Source organism: Anastrepha ludens, chromosome 5 (genome assembly GCF_028408465.1).
Source record: "Anastrepha ludens isolate Willacy chromosome 5, idAnaLude1.1, whole genome shotgun sequence".
In the NCBI taxonomy this organism is placed as follows: domain Eukaryota; kingdom Metazoa; phylum Arthropoda; class Insecta; order Diptera; family Tephritidae; genus Anastrepha; species Anastrepha ludens.
Genome location: NC_071501.1, coordinates 43,056,043 through 43,071,404, shown reverse-complemented (window position 1 = coordinate 43,071,404; position 15,362 = coordinate 43,056,043). Strand labels below are relative to the sequence as shown.

The 15,362-nt window shown below is 35.6% G+C and overlaps 1 protein-coding gene across 2 annotated transcripts in view; it reads left to right on the top strand.

Moving 5' to 3' along the window:
• Positions 1–14,958, top strand: part of LOC128862691 (transcriptional regulator ATRX-like) — a 29,364-nt gene extending 14,406 nt beyond the window's left edge. For both annotated transcript variants that reach the window (XM_054101349.1, XM_054101348.1), the window contains 10 exons: positions 28–78; positions 138–355; positions 425–519; positions 573–880; positions 1,982–2,103; positions 2,165–2,373; positions 2,432–2,459; positions 6,149–6,215; positions 7,749–9,598; positions 14,502–14,958. In XM_054101349.1, coding sequence (XP_053957324.1) covers positions 28–78; positions 138–355; positions 425–519; positions 573–880; positions 1,982–2,103; positions 2,165–2,373; positions 2,432–2,459; positions 6,149–6,215; positions 7,749–9,598; positions 14,502–14,607 — 3,054 coding nt within the window. In that variant the 3' untranslated portion in view covers positions 14,608–14,958. The remainder of the gene's footprint in view (positions 1–27; positions 79–137; positions 356–424; positions 520–572; positions 881–1,981; positions 2,104–2,164; positions 2,374–2,431; positions 2,460–6,148; positions 6,216–7,748; positions 9,599–14,501) is intronic.
• The last annotated feature ends 404 nt before the right edge of the window (positions 14,959–15,362 follow it).

The window sequence follows — 15,362 nt, the reverse complement described above, 5'->3', positions numbered from 1 at the left end:
AATATTACTCATTGTATGAATCCTTAGATATGGACTCATCCTAAAGTATTGGAAGACGCTTGGAAAAATGCGACAGCAGTAAGTAGTAATTTGAAAACATAAACAGCAAATCATTAAAATGTGCGTTCGTGTTTCAGCAAAAGCATAGAAAAGATCCTCGTAAAAACCAAACTGTGAATTCAGACGATGATCAGCCGGATGATGTGTATGATAGTCAGACAGGTGTGATATCTGTAACAAACGATTGGTGGAGAAGCTTACTTACAGAAAAAGACTTGGAAACCATATTGCCTAGTAATAAATTGCGCACAATGTTCGAAATACTTCGAATGTGTGAAGAAAAAGGGGAAAAATGGTAAGTTGTTTTTCATCAAGTTTAATACATTCACAGACTATTTGGTTAAATTATTTTAAATACTTGCAGTCTAATATTCTCCGCCTTTGTAGCGGTGTTAAATGTGGTGGAATACTTTTTCAAAAAGATGAACGATAAGGACCCGGATACCTTAAACGAATTGAGTATGTCATTGAGCTGATAATCATTACTATAATTTATTGTAATTATGTTTTAGAAATGTCGCAAGGCTATCAAGTCAAAAACACTTGGATACTCGGCAAGGACTATTATCGGTTGGACGGGAAAACGCCGAAATTGATACGTCATGAAATGATTGAACAATTCAATTCAATTTCGAATAAACGTGCACGTGTTTTTTTGATATCTTCAAGAGCAGGCGGACAAGGTATTAATTTAACTGGCGCTAACAGAGTTATAATACTCGACACGTCATGGAATCCATCCAACGATCAGCAAAACATTTTTCGAGTATTCCGTTTGGGTCAAAAGAAAAATTGCTATATTTACCGACTTCTTGCCATGGTATGGATGTAAAAGCTATATAAACATTTCTATTTCTTCCTTTCTATTCTAACCCACTTAATAGCTGTGTTTTTTTTCTACACGTATATGCATCTGCTTATGAAATAGTTGCGGGTGCAATCGGTGCTTCCGACCTTTTGTTACATCGTGAAAAGATTTCAAAGGTGAGCTCTTTAACAGACCATTATTCGACTCTGAGCGAATTTGACAGAATCGGCTGATGGGCTGACGTCACTTGTGGTCACGAAACGGTTTGCTTATGAAAAAAATAAGATTGTGTTAGTGATATTCGAAAAAAATTAACCAATAATACTTCGTTGCCATCTGACCGACGACTGTTAATATGTGTGAAATGCTTGTGCAGATTTCTGCTGGCCATGATTGTGTTAGTGATATGTGAAAACGAATCAACACAACCTTCACTCATGTTGCTTCGTTGCTAGCTGAGCGAAACGACTGATTGGACGAGTGTGGGAATACATGTGAAATGATCGTTCAGAATTCGGCTGCCGAATCTACAAGTTGTCATGTTCTCCTCACAATTTTCTTTTTCACCATAGCTAAATAGCAAACCGGGTAATCTATGATCCTTGGTTTTGTTATGTAGTTTTCTCAGCTGTTTTGCAATCTGCAATTTATCGACCGTAAATATTAAACGAAATATCAACAGAGGAGAAGTACGTTGATAAGGTGCAACGCACTTTCAGAATTCTGAAAATAATTGCGCGCGAATACAAATAAATCGGCATCAAAAATTTTTTGTTTGCCCAACATCAGAAAAGTATCAGTTGAGCAATTGCAACAGTGTTGCAAATTGTCATCAGTGCAGCAGTATTGCCGCTTTTATTACGTGCCTCGAACAAGCTTATAAATACGCATTTTTCTATTAGCTGAAAACTTTCTTAACCTCTGGCATTTTTCAGTTCGTAACTTACTTCAATCAATATTGATTTCATATTTTTTGAACAGTGATGCCAAATCTTTTTACGAATTATAGACAATTGTCTAAGTTCGTGTTTTTGCAGTATACGAAGATGCATATGCGCGTAAAAAACAAGGCTAACATTACTTGTAAAATATTATTTCTTTCTGTATACTTAGGGTACAATGGAAGAAAAAGTGTATTCAAGATCTGTCACTAAGCAAGCAATGAGTTTCAGAGTTGTCGATGAACAACAAATTGATCGGCATTATAGCATGGCGGAGTTAACTGAATTATACAGGTAGACTATAATTTTCAATTCAAGTAAATCACTAAATTAAAATATATATATATTCTTGTAGCCTAACTTTGCCAGATTATGAAAATAGGCCAATGCCGGATTGCCCACAGGATAGTATTTTAGCGAGTCTAATACTGAATTATCCGCAATTAGTCTATAAATATCATGAACATGACAGCCTTCTAGAGAATAAAGTAGAACAAGAACTAAGCGAACAAGAAAAGCAGGACGCTTGGGCTGCATATGAGCGAGATCAACAATTAAATTCAGGTATAATGGTATTTGTGTTAAAATTTTCGCTAAAATATTAAGTAATGATCTTTTGCAGAAATTCGTGAAATGCCAAATCCGGATGAGTGAGTAATGAAACATAGTTATTAAAAAAATTCGATTTAATTTTGTAAATTGAAGAAAACTTGGTATTATTGTTCGTTTGTTCAAAATTTCAACCAGACATTTTGTCCCCTTTTTGTCGGTTTTGTCTTATAGCCTAGACAGACGGCGGCGTTAATCGGAGCAGTTTGAAAAATTGCAATTTACGACTTTTTTAAATAAATAATTATTTCTTAGTATCAGGCCAGATGTAATACCCGAGCTAATCCGCATCGGCGGTCGCCGGAGCCGAATGGGTTGGTGCGTGACTACCATTCGTAATTCAGAGAGAACGTAGGTTCGAATCGCGGTGAAATCCCAAAAATTAAAAAAAGTTTTTTTCTAATAGCGGTCGCCCCTCGACAGGCAATGACAAACCTCCGAGTGTATTTCTGTCTCATGAAAAATATTCGCTGTTCGGAGTGGGCTTGAAATTGTAGGTCCCTCCATTTGTGGATTAACGATTAACGCGATTAACGCCACCGTCTAGGCTATTAGAGCGAGCACAATAAAGCAGACGTAAACACTTTTAATTAGGAAGCTGCTGCTTTGTTGCTACTACATTTCTGTTTATTATCATTGGCGCAAATTTGGTTTGGCGCCCTCGCTTTGTTTGCATCTTAGTTTTATCCTATAGCCCACCTCCGAATGGCAATTTTTATTTTATAAACTTTGTCATAGCAGAAATGCATTCAGAGGTTTGCCATTGCCCGCTGAGGGACGACATTTTTTAGAAAACGACTTTATATCATTTCATGTTTTATGGCCACAGTGGCCATACAACCCTGATATAATGGAATGATAGTTCTGTAGGAACTCACTCATTGGCATCCTTCACCCATGTTGATCCAAAATTAACAGTAAATAATTTCTTTGATGCCTTATTTGTGTGTTGGGTACATGTAGAAATCTCAATGGTACTTTTTAAAACAAAACAAAAAAGTGGTGATGGTTAGCTGGCTGTTAGCAAATGGTTCAGTTCGAACATTTTTAAGCAAATTAATACATTACATTTGGCGGTCGCTATAGCCAAATGGGTGCGTGTCTACTATTTGGTAGGATTTGGGTTCAAAAACCAATGTAGGCATGAAACACCAGATGATAGAAAAAGTTGTTTCAAGTAGGGGTCGAAATTGGCAGGAAATGACAATTTCCCCGAGTGTATTTCTGCCATGAAAAAGCTTCTCACTAAAAACATCATCAAGAAGCACACCAGAAATTGGAAAAGAAGCTCGCTCAAACATTCAATAATATATACATATAATTATATACATAAATAAATAAACATATATACATATAGGGTGGGCCATGTAAAATTTCCTTTTTGAATCGGCTATAAAAAAAACTAATCAATATTTTTTCAAACTGTTTTTTTATTTTGAAGATTGAACATTGTCATTTATGAATGAAAAATAATATCGTTCAAATGACTGCCACGACTGGCTTTACAGTAGGACATTCGATCCCAATTTTTAAACACATTTTCGATTATTTGGGCTCCAATTTCATGAATGGCAACTTCGATTTCGTGTTCTAAAGCATCAATCGTCTCTGGATGGTTCGCATAGAATTTGTCCTTAACGGCTCCCCACAAAAAATAGTCCAACAGGCTTAAATCACAGCTCCGAGGCGACCAATTGATATCGGAATTCAAAAACGGTAGCCAAAAGTTCGAGTCTAACTTTGGCAGTGTGATAATTTGCACCGTCCTGTTGAAACCTAATGTCGTCCATGTCATCCTCTTCAATTTTTGGAAACAAAAACTCGTTGAGCATGTCACGGTAACGCTCGCCATTTACTGTAACCGCGGAAGAAGAAGAAGACTCACCACTTTGGAAATAGGTTTTCAATATTTCCCAATTTTGTTCAAGCGTATAGCGTCCCATTTCGTAAATGTCAAACCTTTAAGTAAATTATGAACACATTTGACATGTCATTTGTGTTACCATTCTCAAAAAAATAGGTGGTTCAAAAAGCAAACGCTATATGGCCCACCCTGTATATATATATATATGTATGTATATATGTATGTATATAATTGATTGAAAGTAAAATAATACGTTATTAAAATGAAGTCATATTTGAAGATTAGAGACACCTTTTAAAAACTTAAAAACCTTTATCTTTAAGGGGTAAGGCCATCTGATGGCTTGAAAATGAAACGATTACTAATTCTTTCTTTCCTGAAATTATTAGACGTCGAACTTTTTCACATTTATTAGCGTCTAGTACATGTAATGAACTTCAAAACACATATTTCCAAAAACCAAAATAAAATTTTTAATTGGTTCCTCGTGAGACAGTTTTTCCGAAAAGCACAAAACTGTAGACACCTAATTTGCATCTGAAATAAGTAAATAAAGACTTAAACATTTTATAAATTACATATGTCCAGAATGAGGTAGGTTTTTCAAAACAAAAAAATGTTACACATGTAAGAGCACTTAAAATTTTTTTTTTGCTAAACAAGGTAGTTAAAAATTTATAATTAAAAAAAGTGCGTGTAGCGTAGTACACATAACAGAAGTGAAACTTTCAAGGCATACAAAGAAAGAGGGAGAGACCCGAGAGAGAATGAGAGAGAGAGAGAAAGAAAGAATATATATCTAAATAAATTCACAACATTTGCAGAGAATACAAATAGACAAAATTTACAAAAAATAATACACTTGGTATATCAACTGCGTATATATAGCGTCTGTCGCCAACGCGAACTGCCACAGCACGCACAATACGATCTGTCATATTCTAACTATACGTTACTCTCTCTCGCTCCGTCTAACACTATAACGTGCACAAGGCACGCGCATGCGCAATACTATCTATCATATTCTAACAATATGCTGCTCTCTTTCGTTCTACTATAGTCTATTTAAAAAAAAATCTCTATAGAGCTTTCTTTTTTCGAAAAAAATGCCATTGCATGTTGCTTATTTCATTCATATAAGACTAGAACAAGAAAATTTAACAATTCAACAATTACGAGAAAAGTAATCACCATAAAAAGATAGGTATCTATTGTTAGGTCAATTAGTTGAAAACAGTTTGAGTTATTTCAAAACAAAAAAATTAGTACCTGAAAAACGCAAAAGAAGATAAAAAAGTCTATGCTCTCTGCTATATTTAAATATTCGTATCTTCTCAAATTGTTTTAGATATTTTTATTGGAAACACTTCAAAGTACTTTAAGTTTAAGCAAAACAAATAGTTTTGTTTAAACACTCAGGGTGGTCCTACCCCTTAAATCAACCGTTGATAGTATGTGTTATATCCACAGCATTTTTAATATTTTCATTTAAGTGCAAAAAGTCATATTTTTTTTAAGTAACTACATGGTAACCAGCGTTATAAGTAAAATAAAAACTAACTAAATACAAATATTATTGCTAAAAATTATATTTTTCATTAAATTTGTAACATAGTGCATGATTTATTTTTATTGTTTTGTCAAAAGTGCTTATCGAAATTAAAAAAAAAAATTATAGGTTTTAAATTCAATATACTATACAAACTATGGCTGTTAAAATCCGCAACCACTATTACCTAATCTTTTATAAATTATATGGCTACTCATCTGGTAAGACCGTTCCTATAAATTTATCAAATATCACACCAATTATATTTTCATTTTTCTATAGTACAGAAATTTCCTTATCTTTATGTTTTATTACAGCGTACAAAGCAATCTTTCAGCGCCTAAATTCCCTTCGTACTTGGGCTCCTCCTTATCCGCGTTCAATGTAAGTATAATTAAAGTTTACCTTATGCGTAAGATTTACTTTTACTTTACTATAAAAATATAAAATATACATATCTTATTGCCTTGAGCGATAAATAAACTTCTTCATCCGCCAACTTTGTTGTCTGCGTTTTGATGTTGTTCTACAATTGCCCCGTTTTACGCCGCCTCCGAATGGTAGATGGTGTTTTATGAGTGGCTATTTCATGGCAGAATCACGCACAACTCATTCGGCTACGGCTGCCGCGCTCAATCATGTATTCGGCCCAATAAAAGGTTCTGTACAGTTTTTCGCTTTATTTCGCCAATGAAATTAACATATTTACGATTATCCGATGTTGATAAAATACGCGCCAGATTTTCGATAACTTTCGTCTTATTTTGCTGATAGTTTCATTCATAATTAAGTGATTGAAAGTGTTTTATCATCAAGCAAATTTTGAAAATGTGATAATCGCTAAGTGCCATTGTGTGCGCTATATGGCGGATGCGACAGAACCTCCCATCCAAGCTCTTAGACGTGCCGGGGTATCATTAGAAAAATGTGTGGTTTTCCGTTGTCTTAATGGAACATAATACCTTTTTTATTCGAATTCGAATTCTGGTAGCTTTTGGTGGATCGCTCGCATCAGTCTGCCAGTTTTTTTCAGTAGAGGTCCAAATTGAGTGTTTGAATCGGTAAGGACAGCTCATAGCGGATGTTTCCTTTTCAATTCCACCAAACAAAACCACTCACTGCGATTTCATCACTCTTTTTTGCTATTGCCCTCGTAAGTGATCTATTTTTCAGCCAATTACCATCCGCTTGAAAAATTCATCGAATTCGTCTTGTGAGAGCGGCAGATATGCCCAGGGTGTGCTTCAACTTTGCGTTGTCCAGCTGACAAAAACGAAAGCCGCTTATTTCTACTATTCCTAGTTTATGAAAATGATAACAGCCTCTGTTTTGGACTTTCCACCCAGTGGCGGAGGATTCCTTTGTCATCCCAATCGTTGGCCTTCATGTGGATTTTGGTAAGTCTGCAAATGGGTTCTGGTCCATGGAAATTTTGATTTAGTGCCTAATTTCGCAAGGCAGTCCGCCGGTTTATTGCCGTCGTGACCTTCATGTCCTGGTACTCAGCCCAGGAGGGTTGTGGTCCTTGCTCCAGGGTATTGAGGACAGTGAAGTGCAATTTTGTAATGGTGTAACATTCAATACATCAAAAAATCAACACCAAACTGTTATTTTGAAACGCAAATAACTTAAAATATGGCTCTCTAAAAAATCTAACGAAAAATGGGTGGCACTTTTTATTTCACTAAAAATGTTTATATACATATTTATTTTATTTTATATTTTATGTATTATAATTTGTATAAATAATTAACTTTTCTATTCATAATAATGTCTTGGAACCATAAAAGAACTTATTCGGTATGAGTTGGTTTGAAAAATTTCATAGATGCGTATTTTTAAATATCTTGCAGTATTTGCTGACAGTTATTCATTTAACAGGAAAATTAAATGATTTTGCTTTCTTTACTTTTATAGCAAATGTCGGCGCTTTTCAATTACGGAAATTACCCTCCATCAGCGCTTTCATCCTACCTGCCATATCTTTCTCATTTGAGCAACTACTCCACATCCAATCAGCAATATTTGGAGATGCGAAAAAGAATTGCGGAGGGCGCGTTTGGCTATCCAGATATAAGCACATCCCTAGGCAGTGCAGCATTTAGCTCACCATTTGCACAAAATGCGCCAAAATCTGTCTCAACCAACCCACTGATTCCAGATTTGCCTATTCACAGCCCGGCACTGCACACGAATCCACTCAGTGCACTCGGAGATTTGAGCATGTATGGACTAGGTGCCGCCAATAATCACTTGGCGCACAATGTGAATACGTCTGCATTGCCACAACGACAACACAACTCACCTACCTACCCATCACCAGCTGCTTCCACCGCAAACAACATGCAGGCAAATTTCGACTATCAAATGTATGAAAACAGTTTGAAAAGCCTTGTTAATTATAGGCATGATTTTTCCGGAAATGGAAATTCGTTAAACAAACCAAAAGTTAGTAATACACCGGTGAATGCATTTAGAAATCCTCTGTTTTCTCCATCGGTCAATATGGGTTATGACAAAAACGCGTTATCGTCTTTAAATAGCCCATCACCAAAAGCAGTGGAGCAGCAGCCACCAAAACAGCATACTGATAAAACATCAGCCAAACCTTCGTCAGATATATCTTTACCCTTAAATGCAAGCACAAGAAACGATGGGGTCATGAACAAAAGCAATTTTTCTGTGGGAAATTCTGTTGCAGCGCGGAGCTCTCCTCTACCGCAAGTTGCTGCCAAAAGAACATTTCCGCCCGATCTGGTTATGTCAAATGCAACGAACTTAGTCGAAGATCGATTAACACCAAATTCAAAAACTACAAAAGATGTTCAACACAGCAGCATGCCGAATTTTCAATCTTATAAAGGAAATAGTGCATCTAGCAGTGGTGGCATTTATTCGAACAAAAATACAACCGGTAAAACGTCTAGTGATAATATAAGCACCAATTCAGAAATGCAAATCATACCTACTAACAGCCCACCTGGCTCAACGAGCGTCACAAAACAATTCAGTGAGATATCACCAAGTATTTCATTAACAGCTGTGAGCAACACAAATACCAGCACCAGTGTTAACAAATCTAATTTTAACCAATCAAAGAATCAAGCTAAAAATGCCTCCAATAGTAAAATCGCTACAAGCAATAACAATGCGGCTGAATCAAATACACCTTCACCATCTTATACAGCAAATAAATTTTTCGAAATGAACAAAAAACCAGTGAATCGCCCCGTTTTAAAACCGACACCTTTAACGACAAAAACTAAACTAGCCTCAACATCTGAATCGATTTTGAAATCAGCTTCTCCTACTCCTCCACAAAGCTCATATCAGCAAAGCGCAAGCGATCTTGGGCCCAAATTATTATCAGCAGTAGCCGCTAAAAATAAGAATATTGTTCATAAAAAACCTCAAAATCTCCCAATGCAACAAATAAAAACTAATACGCAAGGACGTACGCCGTCAACAGTTACCACAGCTAAAACTCAAAATGGCACGGCAAAGCCAACTGCATCTAAAACAGTGCCACAGCAAAATGATGCAAGAAAACCTGCAATATCTATGGAAAAGAGATTATCTCCCATCATTACATCACAATCTTCTTCCGGCGTTCAAGTGCAAAAAACACCTGCTGGATCAGGTACAGTTAAAATACAGCCCAGTTCAGTGAAACAATCTACAGCTTCAACAAATGAAAATATGCTGACGTATATTCTTGAGACGTGCATTAATCAGAGAAAGTTTGCCATAGGTGCTCCCACGAAAAGGTAAGTGACCATGTTATTATTACACCGTGCGACAGTAAACGTTAATCCAGGAAATTGCACGTGCATATGCACGTGAAACTACAGATTTTATATAGTAATGCTGCATACTCGGTTTTTTTCTTATGAATTTAATTTTTTAAGGACTTTAAATTTTCAAAGAACTAAATTTCCATAAATAAGTTTAAGTCTTGATACTCCTTTATGATATTAATACGTATATCAGCCGAAGGAAGATATATCCTAGTTATTGAAAAAAAAATCTCGTTTACTTTTCAACTTCGTTATCCTTTATAGTTCATAAAAACGTAAAAAATAGTTGAAACTTCCTGCATTGAAATAAATACTATAAAAAATCTTTGTTTGTTACGGCAAATAAAGGGTAAATGGAAACAAAATAACGAAAAATTAAATTGATTGGGCAATCTTTATTATTTTTGTATAGAACCATTCATGACAATTATTTTTTAAAGATAATCCTTTTCAAATGTTGGCCGCTACTGTGCCGTACTTCGGCCGTTTACGTATGGCCAGTAAGTAGTATGGCCAATTTTGAATGACTCGTTGGAGGACTTCGGGCGGTATCTCGTGAATAACTTTAGTAATTTTGGCTTTCAATGCTTCAATCGAAGCTGGTTTATCCACAAGGCATTTAAACTTTACATACCCACACTTACGACGACGCATTAAATCTATTGTTTCATGGGCTGTACGGCAAGTAGCGCCGTCTTGTTGGAACCAAATGTTGTAGAGATTACGGGCTTCAATTTCCGGCATCAAGAAGTCGTTTATCATGTCGCGATAGCGTTCGCCATTCACTATTACATTAGCGCCAGCCAGAAGAAATATGGGCCGAGGATTCCTTCAGTCCATAGGCCGCACCAAACGGTTGTTTTCAATGGATGTAATGGCTGTTCTTGAATGGCTTCGGGTTGCTCTTCAGTCCGAATACAGCAATTTTGCTTATTGACTTAGTCATTAAGCGAAAAATGGGTTTTATAGCGGAAAACCATAAATTGGCCTGAGCGCACGATGAACACTTTTCACAGAGCGTCGATTTTCGTAATATACAATAATTGTTCGATTTGTAAACGTTGTTGAGGCGTAAATCTTTCCATGATTAAATGTTAATGAATACTGAAAAAAATTATGTATTTAGTTTGATAGTAGTCACGCGTGATCTGTGAAAAAAACCGTATTGGAAAAAGTACCTCCAATTCATTTAATTTTTCAGTATGCTGCGGATGCTACGGTCAGATATTTTCAGTTCCTTATCCATTTGATTGGCACTTCGTCGGGGATTTTGCTCAAGTCACTTCTGCACTTTTTGAACCATTTCACGTGACGTTGCAGTCTTTCAATGACCACCTCCATGACGTTTCGCAATGCTACCAGCATCATTGTAACGAGTAATGGTGTGATAAACAAAAACTTTATTTACTTTAAGATCCTCGAGCTCACGAACAATCGCAGGTGGTGATTTTCCAGCCAAATATAATGCAATCACACTATTACGTTTGAAATACATTTCTGATTTTCTTTTTTGCGTTTACTTTCGACAAAATGCTACCGCGCGCTTGTAAACAATACTCTGTCATTTAGCCAACTAACAGACAGTTGCGCCAGCGGTCTAAAGTTGGTTACATTTCGAGTGCCGGACCATGTAATTAAACGGAGACGTTTGCTGCCTCGTTACCATGAATACTTATATGACCAGGAATCCATAATAACCTTATTTTCTCAACATTTTCGATTCGACGCGTTATAAGTCTCTCATTATATTCACTGTCCGCGAGTTTGCGATAGGCTTTATGGGCTGATTTAAGAACCGATACGCTGATGAGTACTTTCGTGGCTGTTTTCGCGGTAGTAATCGCGCTACATATACCGATGGCTTCTGCTGTGAACGGGAATAAAAATCAAGGCCAGTATAGCCTCGGATGTACCTATAGTTTTGGAACCATCGGTAAACCTTGTAAAGAGTTGTGCGTTCTTGAAAGTGGCATAGCAGGAGAGTGTTCTCTACTGAGCATATTCGGGCATTTTTTCGTGATTTGTAAAGGAAGGTTTATTTTTAGATAATTTTTCTCCGTGTGTGTTAAGCCCAAGTTAGTTGCGATGTCGAGAACTAGGTTTAATGCGGAGAGCATTATCGCCGTGTTGTTGTTAGGTATTAGGAAATATGTGGCGATATTGATAACGGAGTTTGAGGAAAATATAATTTGGGTAATAGCCTCGCATGTGTTTGATTCATTCTATTTTATAATTGGGTAAACTTGCTTTTGCTAGGATATTTTTTTATTGGTGTTGGTATGTAGACGGAGACGCATGATCTTGCTGCTTGGTGGTAAACGGGTTTAAAGAGGTTTTATGCATTTCGGAGTATTGCCCGATACACATATAAAGCCCATAAATCTATCATTAAATCTTAATTTAATGTCTTGGTAAGATATGTTAGTGTGTTTATGTCTATCTGACCGTTTTTACTAGAGAGGTATGTAAATGAGGTTTACTCTGTCAGTAAATCATTTTTTAGTTCAGCGATAATCGTGGAAAAGTAAAATGTCTAATACCTTAAACTTTTTAACCTTGGAAATTTCAGCTTTACTAATAGATATTTTGTACATAGTATGGGAATAAGTTTCCGCCCTCGTAAAGGAGGTGTCGCTGCTGATACTATTTTTGTGTTCGCTCTAATAATATACTCGTGATTTGAAGGTGTATATGTGAGGTCTCGATTGCAGTAGCTCACATTCGTTTGAAGCGTAATGATACTTTTTTATCTGACCTCAAAAATGTCTACATTCGTCCCGAAAAACAGCATTTGCGGGAAGTAATGCTTCATTAATACCTTTTAAAGAAAAGTGCAGCTGAAACGTGTCGTATATTGATCAATATTTACGGTAATCACACTCCATCAAATACAACTTGTAAAGAGTGATTTCGACGCTTCCAAAGTGGCGATTTCGATGTGAGCGATAAAGATCGCGAAGGGGCACCGAAAAAATTCGAAGATACTCAACTAAGTCTATACAACAATTATTGGGTGAAAACGCATGTCGAATCCGAGATGATATAACTAAAGAGTTGGATGTTGACAGATCAACCGGCGGTAAATGTTTCCACGCGATGGGAATGGTCCAGAAAGCAGGTAACTGGGTGCCACATCAATTTAAGGAGAGGGATATCTAGAGACCTTTGGTGACGTGTAACATGCTTCTTGAACGGCAGAAAAGAAAAGGTTTTCTGCATCGCATTGTCACTGGTGATGAAAAATGGATCTATTATGATAACCCTAAGCATCGAAAATGTTGGAGCCTGCCAGGTCCATCGACAGAGAAAAAAATATTCATACTTCAAATGTTATGTGTGTTATGTTCTCAAAGAAAAGCAGCCGGAATGGGACGGTAGACGTGACGTACTAATTTTGCTGCATGACAACGCCAGGCCACACGTTGCTAAATCGGTCCAGAAATATTTAGAGGTACTGAATTGAGGAATCTTGCCCCACCAGCCGTATTCCCTAGACATTACACCTTCGGATTACCATCTGTACCGATCAATGCAGTCAGCCCTTATTGGAGAGTGGGGCACTTCTTACTAGAGTATCGCAAACTGGAATCTGTATGCTGCCTGAAAGATGGAGTAAAGTTGTAGCTTCCAATGGCACATACTTCACATAATATCATGTATTATTTTATTGTTTAAATAATTCGAGACTTTGGCTAAGAAAGGACGGAAACTTATTCCCTTAATGATCATTTTTTCGTTTTGTCAAGATTTATTTTTACACTAAAAAAATTGCCTCATTCTGAAATGTGTTTTAAAATATTCTCGAATGTCGCTTTTTGTTTCTTAAATTGCTGCCACTACCTATTCAATGTGATTTTCTAAGACCCATTAAAAATTTTAGAAACACCCATCCCGCAATACCGTAATTTATATTTTATTACTAACAACGTGGCAAAATTGCTTGTAATCTGTACATAATATTAAACTTCAAAATGCCTGTACTACTCAAGAAAAGTCAACTGCCTTCCATTTTTTATCATGGCTCAACTACAACAAAAGCCATAACAAACAACCATTGTACAAAATTTATGAAACTCCGGAAAATTTTCAACAAAATTCCAAACGTTTTGGCAAAAATTCTGGGTATGCAGTTTTATAGCCCGCCAATTCAATTTTAAAAGTTTTAAGCGGCTTGAAATTTGCGTTGATTTTCGAGAATTTTTTTTTTTTTTGGCTGACATGTTGCGCGTTTTTTTCATATAAGGAATACACAATATTTTTTAAAAAGGTTATAAAAATACACATATTTATATTATACTTTAAGAGATATCGATCTGTAGTGATCTACTGAACAAATAATGTACATATTTATTTCTTTTTCCCCAAACCAATATCCATCTCGATTATTTTATGCGTTTGCATGCAAATGTTACGTGAACAAAATTATGTTGTAATACACGCACGCATTTATGATATGATTTCTTATTGTGCACATACATGCATACGTAGGAGTACTTTGCCTTAACGGCAGAGCAACGCTTGCCGGATGTTTGCTAATTTTTCATATAAATGGTCGTGAGTCCGAACCGGTTCCGATCTACATATATTTTATTACATATCTCTTATATAAACCGTTGAATACTATTTTTGTATAATTTACAATTTCTATTAGCACAATTTTTCATCTACTCTACATTTAGCTCACATTTGCATGATAAATACGAATCCCAATCTGCTGATGCTGACTCGAATTTATATTGTATAATGTTATGAAGTTTTTATTTCTTTTTGAATTAGTTTACCACTATGCTCCAATTTGTTACACTAATGACTCTACTGATACAACTCATTTTTTTTTTAATTTCGCATATTTGTATTTTTGTTTTCGTTTCAGTGGCGGAGGGACTACTGTGACCAGAGTGCAAGCCCAAGGAAAGAGGAAAGGTTCAGATAATATATCCAAAGATAATGGTTCGAATGAATCGAAACGTGCAAAATAAAGAATGCGCAACCGATGTGAAATTTAGGCTTAGATTACATATTTATAACTACTATTAGTATTTATTTACTTAGTTTAAAATCCAAACTTGTGAATTTAAATAAATGTTAATATTAATCATAAACTACTTTTTAAGTAAAATGTTGCATAATTAATCAATTAAACGTAATGGATTTTTATCACACGCAATTCTTAAGTTTTATTTTATTATCACGCAATAGTGTTTAAGAGAACTCTCAAATTATACTTTTATGCAATAGTTAAATGGAAAACAATTAGAAACATTTATGTACATATGTATGCTCAAAATAAATATATAATAAATATCTATACGTAAATATTATAAACTGAAGTGCCCAAAACCACCTGTTTGCCTGTCTGAACGCGTTTAATTAACTCAAAAACTACCCAGCGGATTCTTATCATCGGTGGACGGTGTGATTTATGACGAAGGTTTTTGCATATTAGCCTGTGTTCGTAAATGCAACATGACGCGCAAACTACAATTGCATAACAAACAGAACGTTCAGAAATGCCAATATTGCAGCACTGCAATAATCAAGCGTTCAAAAAGACAACAATTCTATCAGTTGTCTCATAATTTCTATCAAAAAATTGTTTACTGCATTTAACTACGATGTCTGATGAAAAGTAAGCAAAACTGTTTTATTTTAATTTTTGTATTGAAATTTAGTTAAATTATGTTAATAATAATTGTATAAATTATTATTTTTAAATTTTTAGTGAAAATCTCAG